We start from the raw sequence: 23,635 nt of genomic DNA, 5'->3' as shown, positions 1-23,635 counted from the left end.
GTTTAAACAACCACCATTATTACCAGTCAGCAGCTTGTCAGCATGCAATGCACTTCCCACTCCAAATCCAAATCCAAACCCAAAGCCATACCCATCATCTTCATAAGGATCATACCCATCACAATCCCCATTTGAGGTTGCTTGTTCCATTTCAAAACGCCTCTGTCCTTGTCAAACTTCACTTTCTCACCATCACAACACAACACAAACAGACTCAGAAAAACAAATCGTTTTTCTTAATCCCAGCTCAGTATGCTGATTAACCGGTTATGCCAGAGGAGAGCTTTGATCTCCGGCCGGAGATTGTTCCATTCCTCAGAGAGATTCTTATCTGGGTCTTCCTCCCCTTCACCTTCCCCTGTTTCGCTCTGTTTTCGGGTTGCTAAAGCTAATGTTCACATAGATGTGAGTACCCTTTTATTACTGAGCTTCATTACTTGCAATTTCTTACTTGTTATTGCCATTTTTAATCTTATTGGTAGCTGAATAATGATTTTGGAATTTTTTACCAAGTTTTGATCAAGTTTTTAGCTCCTTGTGTGACTGAGACTGTGGATTTGTGATCGGTTAATTGGATTTCTGTTGTGTAGTACAATTTTCTGCATGTCAAGAGATATTGGTTTTCTTCTCAACCTGCACTTGATCTTCCTGTGGGGAAGATAGTTGATATTCCGTTGGCACAGACTGGTGAGGGTATTGCAGAATGTGAGCTTCTCAAATGGTATGTGCAAGAGGTGAGTGAGCTTTTCAATTGAAAACTGGCTTCTCTAGTGTGATGAAACAGTCATTCAGCGTTTTGCAAAGCTAATTGTAGTTATTTAAAAATTTCTTTGCAAAGGTTGATTATGAGTGGCCTTGCTACACTCTATTTGACAGAGATGATTAGTTAGTAAGTATTATGAATTTATGTATGAGTTTTTGTGTCATATTGGCAGGGGGATTCTATTGACGAGTTTCAACCGGTTTGTGAAGTTCAAAGTGATAAAGCTACTATAGAGATAACAAGTCGGTACAAAGGGAAAGTTTCTAACATTCTCTATGTTCCTGGTGATATTGTAAAGGTGAGGTATGAAATATCATGCTGTTGGATATAATTCACTAAGCTAAGATGATGCTTATATATAGTTAGGAGTTGTTACACTGGTGTGAGAAGTAGCCTACCTAGATTGATGGTTAGGTGGGAATGTGGGATAGTTTTCCAAACCCCCAAAAAATTGGAAAAGTTTCCCTCTAGTTATATGTGTAATGAGAAAGTTCATTATAGCCACATATGCAGTTTGCACCCTCAAACAAGTTGTGGTTGTTTTTCCCTGTGTTAGGGTTTCATGTGAGATGGTGCGTTGAAGAAACCATATGTGGCTTGAAAGAAAATTTGAACTTCATTTTTACATTGTAGGAGACATATGTGGATTGGCCATACCTGTGGCCCAGGTTCATGTGAAGCACATTAATTTTTAAACATCTTTTTCACAAGATTGTTCAAAGTTATCTTATTTGTTGCTGCTCATTGTTCTGTACATATGTTTCTGGTATACGTTCTCTTCCCTTAGGATTAGATAGGCCACTAGTAGATGGGAAAAATGCCCTTCATAGCTGAGTTGAGACAATTAAAAACTTATTCACCATTTAACTCCCCAAGTTGGCTCTTCATGATTATATAAGAACATGACATGTGAAGACGGTATGATGTAGCACATATATGTTGCAAGTATAAATGGAACCTGCCGGAGACCTTTTTTTGTGTGGGAGGTCTTCAAAATAGCTATAACTGAGGACGATGTATATACTTGAATGATCTAAATCTTAAATTAATGTTTTGGTTCTGTGATACTCAGGTTGGAGAAACCCTTTTAAAGATATTATTAGTTGATGAGCCTGCGTGTGCCTCAGTGAATTTTGGTGATTCGGAAAATGCAAAGTCACCTGATTCTGATCAGATACTTGTTAATGAGTCGGTTATTTTTGGCAACTTAGAAAATGTGAAATCTCTAGATTCTGATCCCGAAAAACAGAAACAGACTGGAGTTCTATCAACACCTGCTGTAAGGAGTCTAGCAAAGCAACATGGTATAGATATCAATGACGTCCGTGGAACTGGAAAAGATGGAAGGGTTTTAAAAGAAGACGTGCTCAATTTTGCTGTCAAGAAAGGAATCATTAAAGATGCATCTGCTGTTTTGTGTGTTGATTTAGGAGAACAAGTTCAGGGAGCAGAAGGTCATAGCTATGATGTAACACCTAAATATGACATGCCTTCTGAGGACAGGATAGTTCCCCTCAGGTAATACTGAATGCTTACATGAATGTCAATTGTCAACCCTTCTCATTTGTTGAGATGGTGATGAATGTCACTCATATTTTTTTTTGCTACAATGCATTTTTGTTTAATTGTAGAAAACTGTTTTGAACATGAGTTTTGAAATCCTATGGTGTTTTCCTTTACTCTTAGTTCTAGAACGTACTGATATCTAGCTCTCTTTCTTTTTGTAGGGGATTTCAAAGAGCAATGGTGAAATCAATGTCTCTGGCTGCCAAAGTCCCGCATTTTCATTATGTAGATGAGATAAACTGTAATGCCCTAGTGAAGCTTAAAACATCTTTTCAAAAAAATAATCCTTATCCAGACGTCAAGCACACTTTCCTTCCAACACTAATCAAATCGCTATCAATGGCCCTCATCAAATACCCCTTTGTGAACAGCTGCTTCAAAGAGGATGCATTGGAGGTCATCCTCAAAGGTTTGTTTCTTCAATATAATGATTGATAAGATTTCGCTGTTTGAAGCTTGGTTGTGTTGATTGATGTCCCATGGCTGTTAATTTAATGATTTATTTGAGGCACTAGCTGTAATACCAAATTTCACACGATAAGTTTATTTCCTACAGGTTCACACAACATTGGAATTGCCATGGCGACGCAATATGGCCTAGTTGTGCCAAACATAAAAAATGTTCAGTCTCTTTCCATATTGGAGGTTAGTTTACAATCTTATTATTGTCAATCTATAAGCACATTGCTAGTTATGCTTTATTCACCATTTCTTGTAGTATAAAGCACATATGTGGACGATGTGTCTTTCATTCTTATAAGGCATGATCTTGTGCCTGTTCTTATCAATCAAAATTTCATTATTTACAAAGATAACCAAAGAGCTGGCAAGGTTGCAACAATTAGCTTCAGATAACAAGCTAAGTTCTGAGGATATATGTGGTGGGACAATTACTTTAAGCAACATTGGAGCAATTGGTGGAAAGTTTGGTTCCCCACTTCTCAATCTGCCTGAAGTATCCATCATTGCCATTGGTCGAATTCAGAAAGTTCCGCAGTTTGCTGATGATGGAAGTGTGTATCCTGCATCACTCATGACTGTAAGTCTTGCATTGCATGTTTGCATCGGTAAACTATTGAACTATGCATACAATATTTCTTATTTGTTGTTGCATATATATATAATATACTAAACAAATGTTATTATGATTGTGGAATGGGTTTGAAGATGAAATAAACTCTACTATCTGATTGGTTTTTCTGCTCCCAGGTTAATATTGGTGCAGATCACAGAGTCTTGGATGGTGCAACCGTTGCAAGATTTTGCAATGAGTGGAAACAATTAATTGAAAATCCAGAACTCCTCACGTTGCATTTGAGATGAGATTTGATGACATGCAATGGGCAATAATTACAATTGTAATTAAGATGGGAATTGATCTTTGTATTGACCACAATAAGAAATGCCAAATGATCATCATCTAAAATTGATCAAAGTCAGCATAAAGATTTATCATACTTATATTCTGATCAAAGTTAACATTAAATTCTGTTCTAAAATATAAAATTAGCATAAAAATCTCATGTTTTTTTTCTTTCCTTTTTACATATTTGCGCGAATTTATCTCATTGAAAAACAATACAAGTCGTGACTAATACTTTCACCACCAAATTTATCTACTATGACTTTGAAGGTCATGTTTTGGGAAACACTTCCAATAACAACTAGCCAACAACCATTAAAAGTTTATTCATTATGGAAAGTGATAATCATGCGACAATCCTGCCATACAATATTCGTCTATCGTTTACCTGGTTCTATTATCTTGAAATGTGAAAACACTTCACATGCCAATCTTTATCAACCCAAGCTTTGTTGTGCAACCATAGGAGAAAAATGGTGTTACTTGTCGTCACTTTCAATAATAACTCCCTTAAGATCATGCTCCCAAAACAATGTCCATGGCATGTCCATGCTGTGAGGAATGATAGCCCATAGTTCAGCCATGAAAACATTAGTAGATCCCAAATTTTTGCTTAGCAAAAATTCAGGAATATGTATCATCTCTAAGTGCACCAAACCAAAATCAGAATGAGGAAGAAAAATATATCGTGGGTGTTGCTGCGTCTTGAAATCCTAATTGCCATGGTTCCATTGCGCAGTTCCATCTCTGCCCTGGCCAAAAAGTAAGCTGTGAAGCTAATCTCGATTCAAATCTGTCACCTGGCCGGTCTCAGTTGCTAATCGCCGATTACCACATCTAGCTTCATTCGCAAGTCCTCCAACTGACCATCAACATTACATTTTTATCCCTTGACATGTGTTAACTTGTTCTAGATACTGTGACCGTCTCTCCCAACAAATGATTTTTCCGAGTTTGATCTTGTGACATTACTTTTACGAGATCTAACTTGCCAACTACTAGACCAACAATATTAAATACATTAAATGTACTATAATTCTAGAAATATTTAATATTCATGTCATAATAATTCGAAAATATTTAAAAAATATTTATTACTAGAAATTAAATTTTCTGTCAAAGGGTACAATACAATTCCCTTTCAGTCTTTGATGAGCTGATTCTGCAAAAACGACATGTCGTTCGTGTGTTGTTAGCCATATTGACATTGAGACAGTGAGAACGACAAGTTTGGTCTGAACTCCGAAGAGAGCAGAGAAATGGCGACGGCAGCATGTCAGAAGCTTCTGGAATTGAGCACGAAGATCGTCGGCGTTGGCAGAAACTACGCCGCTCACGCTAAAGAACTAGGCAACGCCGTTCCCAAGGTAAGGTACCTTTCTCTCCCCTTTCCAGTTTCCATTGTTGTAACCTCCGATCTGATCAGAGTAATCGAATCGAATTGTGTTGTGTTGTTTTCAGGAGCCAGTGTTGTTTCTGAAACCCACGTCGTCTTACTTGAAAAATGGCGGAACCATTCAAATCCCACACAACGAGAGTTCTCTGCATCACGAGGTTGAGCTCGCTGTTGTCATCGGGAAGAAGGCTCGTGACGTGCCGGAATCCTCTGCCATGGATTACGTTGCCGGTAGATGATTTCACCTTAGCTTTCAATTGTTTGATCAAGTTTATATGTTTATAGCTTTTATGCATTTTTGTGAATTTGCTTTGAATGGTTATGGTTGGGTTTTCATATAACAGGTTATGCATTGGCACTGGATATGACTGCCAGGGACCTTCAAGCTGCTGCCAAGGTAACTTTTTTTCAATCTTCCCTTTTAATGTTGAGGGAAATAATTTAGACATCATCTTCTATTATAGCCAGGGTTGTTAATGGCGGATAGCATAGCGTAGCAGCTAGTCCAAAAAACGCTATTTAGAGCGCTATGGCGGCGCTATAGCAGCAAATTGCAGACAATAGTGATGAATAGTGGAGTAGCGGTGAACCACCAGGGTGCTACGCTATAGCGAGCTATTAACAAACCTGATTATAGCTATCAGTTTTAGTTTAGAGATCAGTTAGTTGTTAGACAATTTTATTAGAGAGTTAGTTATCAGTTTTCAGTGAGTCTGTTATTTATGATAGCTACTCTCACTGTGTATATGTAATCACATTGATTCATTGATATAATTCGAGTTCATTTTTTCATATTTCTCAGTTTAACATCGTCTAGTGACTGGCATCAGGCAAAATACAAGGTAGCACTTTGAATTGTAGTCTCACAGTCTCACTGATATTAGTTACTAACCGGTCTGAGCATATGAGAATTTGCGCTCAACTACTTGTTGAAGCACAATTAGCCAATTAGGTAGTTTCTTCATCTGCGAAGTTGTATTGTCATTGTGTGACATAAGGATGAGTCAATCAAGATGAAAGAAATTGTTGAGTGACCAACTCATTTAATGAGTAGTGGTGACACTTCACTAGTGAAATATTTTCCTTTGATTGTTGCACTAAACGCAGGAACATTTTATTGTCGAAAGTGCACAAAACAACGGAATTTTCCCCCAAGATGTTCAGAAAATAACCCCCTAACAGACACACACACTAAGAACCTGTAAAACAGTTGGACTTGAACTTCTGGGATGTAAAGTGTAAACATGTATGAAATGATTTGTGTGTTAATTCCCTTTTTTCTTTTGGTATGTGTTAATATCTTTCTGCTTAAATAAATTTATGCGTGATGCAAACCTGATATTTTCATAATCTGATAACTGATGCAGTTTCTTATATCCCTTTGACTGTTAGTCTGCAGGTCTTCCGTGGAGTATTGCAAAAGGCCAGGATACTTTCACACCGATTAGTTCTATTGTAAGCAAGTCTATCCTATGATGCTTATTGTATACTGAAACTATTTTATCAATATTAAAGAAATGAATTCACTCAATCCCAGTCCCGGATACTAATGTGCTTGCAAAGCATTAATGTGCTTGCATCAGAATTACCCCCGTGCATGTGATCTGGAAGTATATATTTCTTTCCTATAAATAAGAATTTGTACTAGCTTCTCATGCATGAGCCTTTAATTTAACTATACTCATTCTTCTATGCAAAATTTGAAAATCTCTACTGTGAGCAATGAATCAAGTTCACCCATAGATATTAGTGTATTTATATTATGAGCCAAGTGTAATTGGTTTCCTTAATTTTTTTTGCAGTTGCCCAAGTCTTCAGTACCAAACCCTGATGATCTAGAATTATGGATAAAGGTTTGAGAAATTTGGACTTATATCTTTATCACTTAGGTTCTAATAGTATATTGGTTATGCTTGCTTCAATGATGCATTAAAATCCTAAACTAATAGCAGAGAAATGGATTTGCTTTGATGTAGGTAGATGAGGAAATTCGGCAGAAGGGCTCAACCAAGGACATGATCTTCAAGCTCCCATTTTTAATTAGCCACATAAGCTCGCTCATGACATTGTTTGAAGGAGATGTCATACTAACCGGTATGGTCTTGATACTTCATCAGCATATTTATATTTAGCCGATATTTCACATGATGAAAGAATAACCTTGGCATATTGTCTGGTTTTTAAACCATCATTTGAGCCAATGAGAGTTGGTTCAGTTCATAGGATTGAGGGCATTTAGCACCCTAGATGAAAAGGTCTTGGGGTTAAATTTCTATTGGTGGATATTTGTTGGTAGTAATACTACTACTATAAGTTTCACTAAAACTTATTGCATGATGTATCCTTCGTACGGGGCAACATCCCTTCTCCCTGTAACTAATTTGAAGAATAAACAATGGAAGTAGTTATGTTTTGTTTTTGTTTTTATAAATTCCATAACAATGGCAAGGTTGCCACCTCTTGTCGGTAAATTGCTTTATTTTCCTCAAGATCATGGTTGTGGATAGGGCAAGAAATGAGTCAAGATAGCTCGTGAATTTGCTTTCAGCTAAGATCATTGTCAGTTCAATAAGCAGGAAATTTTGGCTCGAGCTTGAGTTGTCTCATGTTTGAGAGGTGGCTCAATATTATAGATAAAAAATGTTTTTATTAAGTTACAAATTCAAGCTCAACTAATGGAGCCTAAAATATTAAATTAATACAAGGCTCAATGCTGGTTCATTAAGCTCAATTAGCTCGTGAGTTAAAGGTAAGTTGAACTTGAACTCGGAAAATATGCTCAATTTCTCATTTCTCCTGAACTTGGACTAGGCTTTGCTTGACTCACTTCCAGCCTTCCTTGGGGTTGGGGACATGTTATTCCTTTATTTTGGCTCCATACTAGATTTTAAATACAGGATATCAAGCTAATAGTTTAGGATGATGTGCAGGTACTCCCCCTGGTGTTGGCCCTGTGAATGAAGGTCAAAGAATTACTGCAGGTATTACCGGCCTTGTGGACGTAGAGTTTAATGTTGAAAAAAGGAAAAGACCAGGAAGTTCTTGATACTTTTACAAAGTTGAAACAAAGAGGATACACCATAAAAACTCCGTTATTTGGAGTTGAGTTCACACAATAATTATTAGTTTGTTTTCTCCTCATGGAATCAGTACTTCAATTCTCCGTTGGAAGTCCTATTTTAGGCATGTATCATGAAAAATGTGACAAGTATTTGCTACTGTGAAAAATAATCTTTCTTATGTACTTGGGGAAGTAAACATTGTATGATAGATAGGAAATAGCTTTCTCGTCTATTACAAATGATATTATTCATATCCCATTTAATCAAAGAGTTGTTCAGAGACAAACCATACACAGCATTAGAGTGCACACTCAGCAATAACTAAACGACAAAGATGCAAACCAAATGACCACACAGACACAGGGACACATGCCCAAAAATAAAAGGCTAATAGAACATATTAGAACTTCCGCAAGAAATCGTAGATGTGATTGTTGATCTCATTGGGCCTTTCTTGATGGAGGAAGTGTCCCACCCCTTCCAACACAACCACATCATCCAGAAGTGGCACATCTCTCTTGAATCCACCTTTGTGAATGTAATCCTTCGCGCCTGGTCCATTATAAGTCAGGTCAAGATCACCAACAACGAACTTAACAGGCACTTGAACTTGAGCACCAGTCCACGGAGCATTCAGCTCCCAACTCCTACAAATGCAAGGTAGAAACTCAAATTACTAGTTTTGGTTAAAAAAAGCAAAAGCTGAATATAGTATAAACTACAATATTGTAGCAGAAGATAAACACTAACATACAGATCCAAATTTCTGTAGTAGTTCAATCCACCAGTGAAGCCAGTCTTCTCAAATTTAGAGGCATAGTAGCTGCATTCTTCTTCAGATAGCCAAGAGGGTAACTCTATGGGAGAATCAGTTGGATGTCCAAACCCTTCACCCTTAGGCAGAAAAAGTGGACCAGGGGTGCGGTATGTGAAGAATTCCTTCAGAACTCTTTCAGTGCCAATCTCAGCAAATTCAGCTTCTATATCTCCAGGTTCCTATAATTTAAGCAACAACAACTTCAACAGTACACTTACCAATACCATCCAACAAAAAAACCTATAAAAGTATTAATGTGTTTTTTTTTGGATAAATCAGATATCCACGGCCGCTGACAGTGGTGACTAATCTATCGCCACGAGTGTTCGCATTAAGCTACCAGCCGTAGTGACTAATCTATCATCGCGAGTGTTCGCATTAAGCTAATAAATGACTAACCACAAGATTAAACTAAAAAGTTGGAACAAACCTGAAATCTGCAGATATAGTAATCATTTCCATACACTGCTCTTAAAGTAGGAAGTGGCTTTCTCTTGGGGTGTCTGGGAGTGAAGGCCACACTCAAGATAACCATGGCCTTGACTCGTTCAGGGCGATACTGCGAAAGAGACCAAGCGGTGAGGGCACCCCAGTCATGGCCCACCACAAAAACCTTCTCTTGGTCGGGAGCAATTACGTCCAGCAACCTAATGAGGTCGCCGACGACATGGAGGCTGGTGTAGGAGGTTTGCGCGGCCGGCACATCGGTGTCACCGTAACCGCGGAGGTCCGGCGCGACACAGCGGTAACCGAGGGAAGCGAGGGCAGTGATCTGGTGGCGCCAGGAGTAGGATAGGTCTGGGAAGCCATGGATGAAGAGGACCAAGGGGCCTTGACCCTTTTCAGCTATGTGCATGTTGATGCCATTGACGCTAACTGTTCGGTGCTCTACCCCTTCCATCACAGTCTCTCTGGCTTTGGTCGGTGGAGAATGTGTGCCACGACACTTTATATATAAGAGATGCTTTGCTTGTTGTGAATAATGAGAATTTAATTGAGTCTCTGATCAGTGGAGAATGCTTTGTTTTGCTTTATTATTGGTACGTGAATCACGTTTGGTCGGTCATTTTCCTCCTTTTGGAATTTGGAGCCATTCATAATGTGAAATGAAAAAGATGAACCAGTCATGGTCCTCAAATGGAAGAGAATTCACTGCAGTCAATTTTTATACATGTGAGTCATTTGGTAAAAGATCAAACGATCCAAATTCGAGTCCAATCTTTTTGTGACAGGTCATTTTTTATGAGTACCTGAAAAAAGTACAGTAATGATATATACACACCTCATTTTTAAAACACTTTATTTCCACCTCTTTTTGTTTCTATCTCTCTCCCCTTATCATCTATCACATCTCATACTTTCTCTCTCCTACTTTTTTCTTTCTTCCTATCTCTCTCCTCATTCCACCTCTTACACCTCAAAAAGAGGTGTGTATGTATAATTAGTCAAAAAAGTATCCTTCACAATTGATTTCCACTTATATTTTACACTTTGTTTGGTTGAGAGTGGAGAAGATGACAGATGAGAAGAAATAAAGATGTGAAAAATAGAGTAGATTTAAGAGGTTTTTCTTGAAAATAAGCCGTCTCTCTCCTTTGGTGATGTCTCTAAAAAACGCAAAGGCTTGAATTTTTGGGAATTGTTATTTGAACCCCCTACATCTATTCCAACCTCTATTGTATTTGTAAAACTAGCATTTTTGACCCGTGCAACGGGTGGATTCTTTTTAATTTTGTATGTGTTTTAATTAGATTTTTTTATCGAAGTGTTAATTTATGTTTTTGATTGTATATTTTTTGTCATAGGTTTTTATGAGTGTATTTTTTTGTGTCGTTTGTCCTTGTTTATATAATTGATGCTTTTGATTTATTCTTTTGATATAACAATTTATTGTACTTTATGGATAGAAGTGATCATTTTTTAAAGATCTTATTTAATATTAAGTTTGTATTTTTAAGTTTCATAACTCATATGAAATAAATAATATTAAATTTATTTAAAATAATGTTGTAGTTTTTTTTTTGATATTAATGTTGTAGTTAATAGTATAAGTTCATATAGTGACATTGATGAAGGAAGATCAAGAGGAAGGGTTAGGGAGTTTTTTTGTTGAATGATCTTTAAGTTTCATGATTTTTTATTAGTATTAATTATTAGTTGATTAGTATTTCAACAAATCTAAATTTAAACTAATAAAATGTGTCTTACGGAATTCATAACTAATATCATATTTAATATTAATTTTGACCTATGACATTCCATAACTCATATAAATTAAATAATAATAAATTATTTTAAAATAATTTTGAGCTTAATAGTAGAAAGTTAACATTGATGGAGGAAGTTCAAGGGAAATATCGAACGACTGAGATTAAAAGTTTGCTAATTATCGAACAGTTCTGAAAAATCACATATCAAATAATATGTATAATTACTTAAAAGTCCATAGGTAAGAAAAATATATATGAAACATTGTTTATTGATAGACTATTTTACCCTCGAGGTTGCTAAACTTTATATTTTATATAGATATAAATATAGATAGACAGATAAATATAGATATATATATATATATATTAGATAGATAGATATAGATATATATTTTAAATATGTTAATTAATATTTATCTTTAAGACTTATTTTCCTAATATTTTAATCAGTTTTCCTTTTTTAATTTTAAAATTACATGTTATTTTAAAATTACATTTTTATTTTTTAATTTACAAAGAAAGTGAAGTACCAAGTTAAAAATGCATATTTTGTATCCTCTTAAGCTTTGTTCTCAAAGCTGTGATTAATACATTTTTTCCTTTCTAAAAAATAAAAGGATAGTAACCACATCTACATATGATTGAGATTGTAGAAATTAAAAGACTTTTGTCCCATAATTATAAACTTTGAAGTGTGATTTAAATTAAATCTTTAAGGTTTTTAATTTTCTAAGTTTTGTATAACTAAAACGATTTAATGTATAATATATAAAAAATAATTTGATGTTTATATTTTTATTTTTAAATATGTTAATTAATAGATATATAACCGATATGAAGTTTTAAAACTTATTTTATTTTATTTTATTTTTTATTTTATTTTTATTTTTATTTTAAATGTATATTCTTCATTTTTGGGTTAAATATGGTTTTTGTCTCCTAAAATAGTCAATTATTGAATTTGGTCCCCATTTAATTTTTCATTGATTTTAGTCACTCTAAAATAGAGAATTATTAATTTTTGTCCTTTCATTCATTTTTTATACAAAATGCCTTCATGATATATAGGTCTAAAATATATATGGATTTTTTTTTCCGAAATCAAATACTTTCATTCATTTAGAAGAAATAAGTTGAGAAACAATCATTCTCAATTGGATAAAGAATGCCAAAAATTAACATAAAACATATGGATGACACCCAAGGAAACAAAAAATCTTCACAATTGAACAAAGAAAGAAAAAAAAAAAGAAATGGATGTCACCTTACAAAAAATACCTGTTAGAAATTATCCAATGACAATTCAGATGTTAAATGGTGATATGAATGAATAATTGGGCTGCTAGAAACCAATTTGTCAGGTGTGGCCAGCCCCTTGAGTATGTTTACAAAAGTTTCTCTTAGTCATATACTGAATTCTTCAAGAAAAATTAAGAGAAAATGAATATATCCGCACTAATGCATTATAGAGTGGATTTGCAACAACAATTGACCTCAAATAAAAAGATACAATTCAAAGAAAAGAAAGACTCAAAATTTGATCACTCAATACATACCTCTTGAATTGGTTTTGAACCAAGAAGAACAGATATAAAAAAGTAAATCATATAAAAATGAAATTGATAAACATGAGTTTCTCTTATTTTATAGGCTCGAAACATTAAAAATATCAAGGTTTCAACCGAATTCAAGTTGTTGTTCATGAAATCCTGACATCTTACATCCTTACAAGAAATCTAAAGAAAAAAATAAAGAACAAAACAGAACATGAACATTAAGTGGAAACCCCTTTGATGTTTTGTGTAGGGATTTACAAACCTTGAAACCTAAAACATAAGCTAGTTGATTTCTGATATGCAGTCATTGCTAGAAGCCATGTATACTTTAAACAACTCTAAAGCTCAAAATGTGGATGAGGTTAAAAAGATGTAGAAAAATCAAACAGATGAATAGTATTTATACATGGAAAATAAAACATGAAGAATGTGAAAAGTTATTGGTTTTGAACCAAGAAGAACAGATATAAAAAAGTAAATCATATTAAAATGAAATTGATAAACATGAGTTTCCCTTATTTTATAGGCTCGAAACATTAAAAATATCAAGGTTTCAACCGAATTCAAGTTGTTGTTCATGAAATCCTGACATCTTACATCCTTACAAAAAATCTAAAGAAAAAATAAAGAACAAAACAGAACATGAACATTAAGTGGAAACCCCTTTGATGTTTTGTGTAGGGATTTACAAACCTTGAAACCTAAAACATAAGCTAGTTGATTTCTGATATGCAGTCATTGCTAGAAGCCATGCATACTTTAAACAGCTCTAAAACTCAAAATGTGGATGAGGTTAAAAAGATGTAGAAAAATCAAACAGATGAATAGTATTTATACATGGAAAATAAACCATGAAGAATGTGAAAAGTTTCAACAATTCTCTTCCACAATCCAACTATTGAATATTTTTCATTTTAGAATAAATTGAAATTATGAAGATGAGTTTTGGAAAATGAAAAGTCATAAAATCATTAAATTAGAAAAGTTGTAACAATTAGAATAGTGAAAGATCAATACATTGTTAAGTCATAAAGTGTTCACAAGGCATAGAAGAAATAGACGGAAGATGAGAGGTTGCAATGGAATGGACGACTGTGATTACATCTTTAGAAAATAATGTGTATTTTTACTTAAATACCCATGTAAACAATTAGATTATTGTGTAATAATTATTGAATGACAAAGTTGCCCTCAAGATTGCAAAAACTCTCCCTTTATATATAGTATAGATAGATAGATAGATTCGAAAAGACCCTTATAAATTTTTTTCACTCGCACCTTGAAAGTGTGTTATGGTCGCACGCAGGTGTAGGTAACACACTTTCAAAGTGCGAACGAAACGCACGTATTGTTTTCTTTATTTTCCCGTTTAATTTCTAGAATGAATCTGTAACTGTCACTTATTGGTTGAGGTAATAGGACCATTCTGCTCTCAAATATGTAGAATTCATGCACCTTCTAGGAGTCGTTGCACAATCAGGAACGATACAGTTTGGAAAATTTTACGAGAAAAATAAAGTAATTGGTCCCTTAGCATCTGCGATCCTGAGTTGTGTGGAATTTAGCCCAATTCCTTCATCTGATATTTTATTTTGAATTTCAAAAAAAAAATTAAAATAAAATATCTACCATAAATCTCCAAATATTCTATCTTGATTTACTGTGGTGGTCTCATAATTTTTAAAAATCATTTGATATCAATTTTATTGAAAATTGCAGCTAAAGACACGCACCTCTAAAGTGTGTTTAGGTGCAGGAAAAAAAAACTAAAAACAACACTTGATGATTTTGTCGTAGGCTTAAAATGACACAACAACAGTGATGGAGAAAAGATGAGAGATGAGAACATGGAGGTTGTGGTGGTGATGGCAGTGGTGGTAGTGGTGACAGTGGTGGTGGTGATCAGGGAAGAAAGAGGAAAGAGAAGAGAGAATGTGAAGATGGGGATGAAATTTTTTTACAATTTTTTTCATTGAGGACATTTTAGTATTTTCACATTTTAAAAAATGTTGGAGTAAATGTAGGGCGTAGGGGATTCGAATAACAATTCCCTACACTTTTACAAGAAAAATGGCAAGCTTATAGTGGCTTGATCTTGTTTTGAATCAATGTTGGGTCTTAGTTATTTCCAATATTGATCAATTGATTATAGATTGGACCACAAAGGCCCAAGTCGGAGCAAAAGCCCACAACTTAGCTTTTTGAGAAGTCGAATATGCTAAGATGCAATGATTGCAAGCTAATTGAGAAATTTGGACTTTGTGGATTTGTGAGTCGTTGCTTGTCGTTTGATCTCAGCTGAAGTTGTTCATTTGTCGACTTGCTTGATTGGGGTAGCGTCAGCGTTGGTCGACGTGCTTGGCAATGTGTGACTCAACACTTGATAATTTTGTCGTAGGCTTTGTTGCCTCTGTATTAAGACAAGCTCTTTGTGAATGTTTTTTTATACACAAATTTGAAATCAATATCTTACTTAAAACAATTCAAACATGTAGTATTTAAACCAACTACACGGAGATAGTCATTGTGAGATTATATATGAATAGATATAGCATTATTTTTTAAATTTTATCATTTTAAAAAATATTAGATCTATAATTTATTTATCAACTTTAATGTGCAGACACTCAAACAAACACATTATTTTTTTTTGCTATGAATCACTCTACTAATTTTTTAGTGTCTATTTATTATTTGAGATTAATTTCTATACATTGACGGTGTAAAAAATTTACACCATCATTCAATCACAACCTTCCATTTTCTATTTTAGATATTATTAATGAGATTAATTTCAAAATTAATTGTGAGCTACAAAATGGAGGATATGATTGAATGATGGTGTAAAACTTATTTACATTGTCGGTGCTTATTATTTTGGGTTAACTATCAGATTTGTCCCTATATTTAAGTCGTCGTCTGAGGTGAGTCCATCCCCGGAAAATATATGGTCTAAAGTCCCTGTGTTTGAAAAACTTTTGGAGCGGGTCCTCGCCGGAGAGCGGAGCTCCGACGAGTGATGATTTGGATCGCTGACTGTGTTAGTTATGCTTACATGGATTTAAAAATATATAAAAAATTAAAAAAAAAATTACATGTCAGATTCATTAATCAAATTAACTACAATTAAACATATTAACAAATCTAACCTTAAATTAATTAACAAAATCAATTTCCCCCCAAATTAACCCAAAAAATAACACTCCAGAATCATCATCAAAACACCCCAAAACCAAACTAGATATGAACAATTTTTGACAAATCTGAAAACAATTCTCTTTCCCTCTCCTTTTAATAATCATCATCATTTCAGCAAACCCTCACGGCCTCACCCAGTACACCCAACCTCAAACCCAGTACACAACACAAACCCAGAACACCCAACCTCAAACCTCACCCACAGTTTCTAAACCCCCTCACCCAACCTCACCCTCACCCACCTGCAAACCCTCACGACCTCACCCAACCTTAACCCTCAGCCTCACCCTCACCCACCTGCAACCTCACCCTCACCCCCAAACCCCATCCCGCAACCTCCTTCACCCACAGCCTCACCTAACCTCAACCCTCACCCTCAAACCCTCACCCGCAAACCCCAAACCCCAACCCACAACTTCACCCCCAAACCCCAACCCGCATCCTCACCCTCACCTGCAATCGGAACCAAAACCAAAACCCCAACCCTTACCCCCAACCGAAATCCCCACCCCAATCTAAGTTTGGATCCAGAAGAATCCAGAACATGGGTGAGAGAAGAGAGAGGTGAAGAGATCGATCAACCACTTGATAGATCCAAAAAAACAAAAACATCGGTCTTCAATCTCTTGATAGATCCACTCATCAGGTTTCACCCACAGTTTCTTCTGCTTCCTACATGGAAGAGGCTCCGTCACTCACTCCTCTTTCTCTCTCGTTTCTTCTTCCTTATTCTTCAGCTGGTTCAAACTCTTTTCGATTTGGGGAAGTGGTGGTTCCCGATCTAGGTTTCTGTTGACGGGATTGGGTTGGGGAGCGTGGGAGGAATGAGGGGGTTGGGGTTGATGTTGCTGGGGTTTGGGGTTGGTGTTCTGGGTTTGTGTTGTTGTGTGCGGGTTGAGGTTGAGGTTGGGGGTAGGGGTCGGGTTGAGGTTGCGGGTGGGGAGCTGAGGTTGGGGGTGGGATCTGGTTAAGGTTGGGGGTGGGGTGGGGGTGAGGATGCAGGGTTGCGGGTTGCGGGTTGCGGGTGATTATTTGGGGTTAATCTGGGATGATGATGAGATTTGAGGTTGTGGTTTCCTCTTAATAGGGTAATGGGTCATGATGATGATTTAGATTTTTTATTTTATTAATTTAATTTAGTAGTCTGATGTGTGATTTTTTTAATTTTTTTTTATCCACGTAAGCATTTTTATCCTCGTCAGCATGTCATTTAAGCACTCGTCGGAGCTCCGCCCTCCGGCGAGGACCCGCTCCAAAAGTATTTCAAACACGAGAACTTTAAACCATATATTTTCCGGAGAGGGACTCACCTCAGACGGCGACTCAAACACAGGAACGAATCTGATAGTTAACCGTATTATTTTTGTTTGTTTACATGGTAGATACTCTATAATTGCAAATATTTTATATTAGTTTTGTAAAACAAATTAAATAGGAGTGAATGCTTTCAGATTGACACGTATAGACCGGGATACGATCATTTTATTAATTTGTGATAGGCATTAAGCAATCAAGCATTGTATATAGACCAACTTCACATATTTTCTTATTGTGGAAGGAAACTTCATTGTGTTGACAGAAACTATGGAAATTGAAAGAAAGAAAGAAACTATGGGACAAACAAACCAATGGAAAGGACAACACAATTTCCACAAACAGTGTAGAGCAAAAGGGCACACAGGTCATTGCATCAAAACCGCGTGAAGAAGAAGATCATCCGTTGCCAGAATACAGAGACCAGAGTAAGTAAAGAAATGAATGAAATCGAATTGAATTGGATTGGATAATAATAACAACAGCAGCGGCAGCAGCCGCTGCAATAAATAAATAAATACATATCACAACGCTATCATTCTCATCGCTTCCAACAACGGTTTTTCTTTCTCTTTATCTCTTATCTCTCTCTGTCTCTACCTCAGAACAGAGCTCAAATCGATTACATATGGACAACGGTTACAGCGACGAAACCGAACGCCGCCACTACGCTTTCAGCGGCAAGATAATGTTAATCTCCGTTATCGTTCTCTTCGTCGTTATCATCATAGTGGTTTGTCTCCACCTTCAGCTTCGCTGGTACCTTCTACATGCACGCCGCCGCCGCCGCCAAAACATCACCCGCCGCCGCCGTTCTCAGTTCTTCTTCTACGTCGACCCATCTGTCTCCACAGCCGCCACCCGCGGACTCGATGCCTCCGTCATTTCGTCTCTTCCCATTTTCACCTTCTCCCCCAAGACCCACCCGGACCCGGTTGAATGCGCGGTTTGCTTGTCGGAGCTCGAGGACGGTGAAACGGGTCGGGTTTTGCCCAAATGCAATCACACCTTCCATGTTGATTGCATCGACATGTGGTTTCACTCCCACTCCACCTGCCCGCTCTGTAGGGTGCCCGTCGAACCCGCGCCCGAAATGGTGACCCGATCCGATGTGACTGACCCGGAACTGGGTTCGAGCTCTGGGTTGTGCTCTGAGTGTGAACAGGGTGTGAGTGTGAGTGTTGAGGTGCCAGGAAGAGACGATATCAGATGCGATTCGTCGTCGTTTCGGTCACCGATGAGTCGCGTGCTGTCATTGACGAGAATTCTGAGCAGAGAGAAGAAAGTGAGTGTTTCTCCGGCGTCGGGTTGTGAAGCAGGGTGCAGCTCCATGACCATGACCGAGTTAGACGCAGAACGAGGGCATGAATCGGTGGTGACTCGGAGTGCAGGGGTGTGATGACGTGCGCGCATTGGAATTAGACGACTGAGTCATTATCCAAAACGAGGAAGAAGGGATTGATACGGTGGCGGCGATTGGGTTGCGCTGACAAGATAATGGCGGCGGTCAATGGTCAACCCTCTATGTCTGTTTTGTGCTTTTACAACAGATTTTGGAAAGAAAAATTCAATTAATTTATTTAATGGATTTATATTCTAACAATGTTATCTTCCACCATGACTTCAATAACTAATTTCAGTTTTCTTACTTTGACCCGACTTATTTTTTACTTTAAATTACTTTTAAGAAAAATTGGGCTAAACACACTTGATAATAAGCTCTTAAAAAATAAGTTACTTATTCTTTTAAAAAAATATATGAAAAAGTGACTTTTAAATAAAAAGTTAAATGAGAGAGCTTTTTTCAAATAAGTTGTAGAGAGATCACCTCCACCCTCTACCACAACCACCACTTCTACCATCACCTCCACCACAACCGTCCACCAACACCACGACCACCACCTCCATCGCCGCCACCACCACCGCCGCCATTGCCACCACCACCATCACATCCACTACTACCGCCACCCTCCACCACCACCACCTCTACCATCACCTCCACCATAACTGTCCACCACCACCATCGTTGTCACCTCCACGACAACCCTCACCACCACCGCCACCACCTCCATTGCCACCACCGCCACCATCTTCATTGCCACTACCACAATCACCCCACTGTTACCACCACCCTCCATCCTCCACCACCTTCACTATCAACTCCACTACAACAGTTCACCACCACCATCGTTGCCTCCACCCTCCACCGTCATCACCACCACCACCATCTCTACCATCACAACCGTTCACCACCACCATTACCACCGCCACCACCTCCATTGCAACCAACACCACCACTTTCATTGCTCCCACGAACATCACCTCCATTGTTACCACCACCCTCCACCTCTACCATCACCTCCACCACAAACGTTCACCGCCACCATCGTTACTACCGCCATAAACATGCCCCGTCACCGCCATTGCCGCCTCCGAACCACCCTCATCCCTCAGAATAATTGTCACTTAACCAAAGGATTTGTAATTTTTTTCTTTGTTCTAATTTTCTTTTAGATTCAAGATTTTTATTTTATCTTTATATATATATATATCCCATTCAATAATTATTTTATAATTACTTAATAAAATTTTCTCACATATATATCACATTCTATTTTCTCTTATCGGTGTGTTTTTAATTATTAAAGTAGTGTTTGGCCAAAAACATTTACAATGAGTCGAAGCCTTAAGGGCTAAAACATCAATTTTCTAACTATTATTCGACATTATCAAAATAAATAGATGTTTCTCAAAATTAAAGTAAGAAGCATATGAGTAACAGAACGTGCACAGAACCAGCAATGGACAAATTAATGAGAGAATCCAGAAACCAATCGGTCATTTTGAATTCTATGAGCAAGGAGCTATCAATTGTGAGAAAATTAAATCATAGGAGAAACTTAAATATTAACAAATATACCACTGCATTACTTTCCTTAAATTATGACATAAATAAAATGTCATCAAAGTGGTTGGATTTTAGCATGCATGGATATGAGGACCAGGGATGGCTATATATAGTCTCTATATTCGGTTCATAGAAGAACATGCATCGAGTGATCAAGCTTTGTCGATGGGTTTAGGGCTTGGGGTTTGAGCCAATAGGAGGAGGAAGTGGGCCAAGGGAATAGGGCACACCGGAATGAAGGATCCAAGCATCACGTTGAGTTGAGTTAGCGATTTCGTAAAACCTTCCTGGATAGAAATCATCAGCCTCAAGAGGAGTGATGACCTTAACACCTGGCCATTTGACACGACCAATAGTGTTAGCACCAAGTCCCACGTTGTTGTACTCATAGTAGGAGCATGTGTCCTTGAAGGCACTTCCCATCCACGCCATGTAACCTTCTGGTACGAAAATGTCATCGATGCGGGAGTCCATGATCACAACCTTAGAGTACAACCTCCATGGTCTTCCGAGGTACGAGATCTTTGGGGTCACGAGGTTCATTCCGGGCTCACCGGTGAAGTGGCAGCTTTGGAACACCAGTGCGCTGGGGCTGTCGATCTTGGATCTGCCGCCAGCCGTCACCATGCATTGCTGGTTCTCCAGGGGCTTCTTCACGATGAACTTGCACTTCTGGAAAACTCCCACAGCGTCACCAAAGACGAAGTCGACGGTGCCAGAGACTACACAATCACGGTAGAATTGGCGCTGGGACTGGACGTACAAGGTATCTTGGAATCCATCCATATGGCAGTCATAGAACACTGCCTTGTCGGCTGTCACCCTCAGTGCCACAGCTTGGTGCTTCTCTGCTCCAGCCGAGTTCTCGAACCCAACGTGCATTGCCATGAAGGCAGGAGCGTTCACACCTGAAAATTCATATCAATTTTTTTTATTGCTAGTAGAATAAGAGATGAATGTGATATATGATGATGTAAAAAAATAGAGAAACAATTACGTGGTACTTACTGAAGGTCGCGGTGAAGTAGGTTTGCACACCATCAACATAGTTCTTGCTGCCGGTGAATCTGGTCTTTGTGGGACCATCTCCGATGATAGTGACATGGGCCTTTTTCTTATCAAGTTCAACATACTCTTTGTAGATACCAGCCTTGACATAAATCACAAAAGGCTTCCTGTTCTTTTTAGGAACAAGTTTAAGTGCCTCAGTAAGTGTTGTGAATTGGCCACTACCATCTTGAGCCACAATCACATCAGCCTTAACATTCCCAGGCCCAGCCTGAAGGAGCTCCCTCTGAGCTTGGCCCATCCATGAAGGGAAACCATCCTCAGCGAGAAGCTTTCTGTTGGCGGCGGCGGTGGGGGTGTTTGTGGTGAAAGTTGTCAAGTTAAGACCCTTGAAAAGACTAGACACACCGTTCACTATGTCCAACGCGTTGTTGCTGAGCTCCAAAGAGGTGTTGAGAACCTTGGCCATGGTTTGCCCAGCGTTGGTGGTGGTGTTCACAAACCCGTCCAAGCATGTTTGTTGGTGGGAGAGGGTACCGGCAAGCCAAACCTTGAGGTCGTAGGCGTATTCTTCTAGCTTGCTAAGATCAAACTTGTCCAACGTGTGGACAGATTTGTGAATGTCATCAACAGCATAACCTAGGACTTCCTTGCAGATGTCCATGGCTTGTCTTGTCATGTTGTCCTTGGCCAACTCTTGGTAGAGGGTGGAGTTTACTATCTGGTTTTGGAGCTCATCTGCGGTCGCGGTGAATGCGGCTTTGATCAACTCCTTCATGTCTGAGGTCTCGTTTGAGGCCTTGGCAAGACTCTTCTCGCATGTCTCTTTGTATTCCACTGAATCGCATATGACCTAAACAACGTGACAAATTCAGAAAATTTACGTTATGAGGCACTTCCTAAATGTATATGTTGTTTCAAATTTTTTCTCATTATTCACCATGTGAGTAAATAAGATATGAACGAGGAAATTAGTTACAAATTTATTTGGTTATTTTTAATATTAAAATTTTATTAGTGAAATAGAGAATAAAGAGATGTAATATTTCAATTTGAAATGTATATAGGTTTGTGCTTGCCTTTACGTTCTTTTGAGATTTTGTAACATGGTTGTCACTTGATCCTTCGCTGCCAACTTCGGCGCCGCTGTTTATGCCGACGGCCACGCAAGCTACCATGGCCACAAGCAAGATAGAAGAGACGCCGAGAATGGCATACTTCTTCTTCCTCTCCTGGTTGCTGTTAAATGCAGTGGTCATCGCTACCCAGCCTTGAGAAATTTAACCTTCCCTTTTGTTTATTTGTTAAATTTTATTTGTTTTCCCCTTGTCCTCACGGTTGATCGATGACCCTATGGGCAGTGTTTTTTCAAAGCCCTGGGTCACTGTGTGCTTTGGAACTTGGTTGGAGAATGGTGCTATTTATACAGGAGCATTCTCCTAAAACCACTTGCTTTGTTAAAATTAGCCATTTTTTTTTTGTTAAAATCACTTACTCATGATTCCTAAACTTGGCAAGCAACATTAACTGAAAGTTGACCGATTTTGATCCGTGTAATGTTAGCCAACAATGGTAATTATTGGTATGCAATTTAGAGGAGTTCCTTGAATCATGGACTTGTAAAAGGCCAACAACAGATCGATTTAGGAAAACGGAGGTTTGGCAAAAAAAATTGGTTAACTTGCATGTATGGCGCTGATAAAAAAAACTTGCATGTATGGCTTTTGCACTTTTTTTTCCTTGATAAAATTAGGATTTCAGACTATCCACCATATTTTGCTTCATATTTGTTAGTATTGTCAAGTTTCCTATCATTTAGTTTATTGATTATGAGGTAAGAGATTAGTCTTATAGCTATTAAATGTGAAGACATTTTAACCAAGATAAAACGGTCAGCGCACTAAGCGGTAGGAGGCTGACCAAGGAGTTTTTTCTATTCGCAAGAGTAGGGATTCGAACCCCCAACCACTTGCTTAAAGGATGAAGTGCTGAACCACTACACCAACCCACTTGGTTAAAAAAAAAATATATCTATACTAATTATCTTACAAATTAAATTTTAAAACATTTGTAAAACAGTCATTTTATATTTTATATTCGCTAATTTCATGTATTAGTAGCCAAGTGAGTTGACGCAATGATTATGTGTTTCGTTTTTTAAGCAAGTGATAGAGGGTTCAAATTTTAACATTTATAAATGGAAAAATCTCCTTGGCCACCCAACCCCTTATATAATGCCAAATACATGCGAAAATATCACGAGAAAAGAAAAAAGAGTTGAGACTTTTGTACAATAATTATATAGATATTATGCACGGACAATGTAAAGAGTTTTACATATACTTCAAATCATATCTCTTTATTTTCTATTTTAAATAATTTTAAAGTCAAATTTAATTATTAAATGACATTTTGATAGACCATATAAACTATTTTAACAATGAACTTATAACTTATTTACTTCATTAGAGAGT

At 37.4% G+C, this 23,635-nt stretch overlaps 5 protein-coding genes across 6 annotated transcripts; 3 read left to right on the top strand and 2 right to left on the bottom strand.

Annotated features, from left to right (window-relative positions):
- Positions 1-3,784, top strand: LOC130715235 (lipoamide acyltransferase component of branched-chain alpha-keto acid dehydrogenase complex, mitochondrial). The gene is made up of 8 exons (XM_057565313.1): positions 1-405; positions 591-734; positions 936-1,061; positions 1,836-2,281; positions 2,491-2,738; positions 2,886-2,974; positions 3,141-3,368; positions 3,539-3,784. The coding sequence occupies exons 1-8, from the start codon at positions 253-255 to the stop codon at positions 3,650-3,652; spliced, it is 1,548 nt and encodes a 515-aa protein (XP_057421296.1). The 5' UTR covers positions 1-252; the 3' UTR covers positions 3,653-3,784.
- Positions 3,785-4,835: 1,051 nt separating this feature from the next.
- On the top strand, positions 4,836-8,436 carry LOC130715238 (probable acylpyruvase FAHD1, mitochondrial). The gene is made up of 7 exons (XM_057565316.1): positions 4,836-5,059; positions 5,154-5,319; positions 5,433-5,485; positions 6,481-6,543; positions 6,891-6,941; positions 7,065-7,182; positions 8,019-8,436. Exons 1-7 carry the CDS (start codon positions 4,952-4,954, stop codon positions 8,132-8,134), a joined length of 675 nt encoding a protein of 224 aa, XP_057421299.1. The 5' UTR covers positions 4,836-4,951; the 3' UTR covers positions 8,135-8,436.
- On the bottom strand, positions 8,334-9,968 carry LOC130715236 (uncharacterized). Of its 2 annotated transcripts, none has more exons than XM_057565315.1 (3): positions 9,398-9,968; positions 8,901-9,146; positions 8,334-8,797 (listed from the first exon to the last, which is right to left on the bottom strand). In XM_057565315.1, the coding sequence occupies exons 1-3, from the start codon at positions 9,866-9,868 to the stop codon at positions 8,744-8,746; spliced, it is 771 nt and encodes a 256-aa protein (XP_057421298.1). In that variant the 5' UTR covers positions 9,869-9,968; the 3' UTR covers positions 8,334-8,743. The 2 variants fall into 2 exon arrangements, with proteins under 2 accessions (XP_057421298.1, XP_057421297.1); XM_057565314.1 differs by having other exon boundaries at positions 8,905-9,146; positions 9,398-9,958.
- Positions 9,969-17,710: 7,742 nt separating this feature from the next.
- Positions 17,711-18,848, top strand: LOC130716241 (RING-H2 finger protein ATL2). Its single transcript, XM_057566447.1, has one exon. It carries the CDS (start codon positions 17,874-17,876, stop codon positions 18,642-18,644), a length of 771 nt encoding a protein of 256 aa, XP_057422430.1. The 5' UTR covers positions 17,711-17,873; the 3' UTR covers positions 18,645-18,848.
- A 1,245-nt stretch (positions 18,849-20,093) lies between these two features.
- LOC130715329 (pectinesterase/pectinesterase inhibitor) lies at positions 20,094-22,565 on the bottom strand. Its single transcript, XM_057565416.1, has 3 exons — positions 22,241-22,565; positions 21,162-22,014; positions 20,094-21,061 (listed from the first exon to the last, which is right to left on the bottom strand). Exons 1-3 carry the CDS (start codon positions 22,418-22,420, stop codon positions 20,325-20,327), a joined length of 1,770 nt encoding a protein of 589 aa, XP_057421399.1. The 5' UTR covers positions 22,421-22,565; the 3' UTR covers positions 20,094-20,324.
- Positions 22,566-23,635: the final 1,070 nt, after the last annotated feature.

This window comes from Lotus japonicus, chromosome 4 (genome assembly GCF_012489685.1).
Source record: "Lotus japonicus ecotype B-129 chromosome 4, LjGifu_v1.2".
Classification (NCBI taxonomy): domain Eukaryota; kingdom Viridiplantae; phylum Streptophyta; class Magnoliopsida; order Fabales; family Fabaceae; genus Lotus; species Lotus japonicus.
This window is presented reverse-complemented; position numbering and strand designations above follow the sequence as displayed.

What these genes read in the sequence shown, in the direction of transcription:
- LOC130715235 (XM_057565313.1), top strand. Translation starts at nt 253, where the DNA reads ATGCTGATTAACCGGTTATGCCAGAGGAGAGCTTTGATCTCCGGCCGG. An exon ending in TCAAATGGTATGTGCAAGAG is followed by an intron (nt 735 to 935) that starts GTGAGTGAGCTT and finishes TCATATTGGCAG; the next exon opens with GGGGATTCTATTGACGAGTT. An exon ending in ATTGGAGGTCATCCTCAAAG is followed by an intron (nt 2,739 to 2,885) that starts GTTTGTTTCTTC and finishes TATTTCCTACAG; the next exon opens with GTTCACACAACATTGGAATT.
- LOC130715238 (XM_057565316.1), top strand. Translation starts at nt 4,952, where the DNA reads ATGGCGACGGCAGCATGTCAGAAGCTTCTGGAATTGAGCACGAAGATC. An exon ending in ACCTTCAAGCTGCTGCCAAG is followed by an intron (nt 5,486 to 6,480) that starts GTAACTTTTTTT and finishes TTTGACTGTTAG; the next exon opens with TCTGCAGGTCTTCCGTGGAG. An exon ending in AGGAGATGTCATACTAACCG is followed by an intron (nt 7,183 to 8,018) that starts GTATGGTCTTGA and finishes GATGATGTGCAG; the next exon opens with GTACTCCCCCTGGTGTTGGC.
- LOC130715236 (XM_057565314.1), bottom strand. Translation starts at nt 9,868, where the DNA reads ATGGAAGGGGTAGAGCACCGAACAGTTAGCGTCAATGGCATCAACATG. An exon ending in ACTATATCTGCAGATTTCAG is followed by an intron (nt 9,147 to 9,397) that starts GTTTGTTCCAAC and finishes CTTAAATTATAG; the next exon opens with GAACCTGGAGATATAGAAGC. An exon ending in TACTACAGAAATTTGGATCT is followed by an intron (nt 8,798 to 8,904) that starts GTATGTTAGTGT and finishes TTGCATTTGTAG; the next exon opens with GAGTTGGGAGCTGAATGCTC.
- LOC130716241 (XM_057566447.1), top strand. Translation starts at nt 17,874, where the DNA reads ATGGACAACGGTTACAGCGACGAAACCGAACGCCGCCACTACGCTTTC.
- LOC130715329 (XM_057565416.1), bottom strand. Translation starts at nt 22,420, where the DNA reads ATGACCACTGCATTTAACAGCAACCAGGAGAGGAAGAAGAAGTATGCC. An exon ending in AATCTCAAAAGAACGTAAAG is followed by an intron (nt 22,015 to 22,240) that starts GCAAGCACAAAC and finishes CACGTTGTTTAG; the next exon opens with GTCATATGCGATTCAGTGGA. An exon ending in CTACTTCACCGCGACCTTCA is followed by an intron (nt 21,062 to 21,161) that starts GTAAGTACCACG and finishes ATGAATTTTCAG; the next exon opens with GTGTGAACGCTCCTGCCTTC.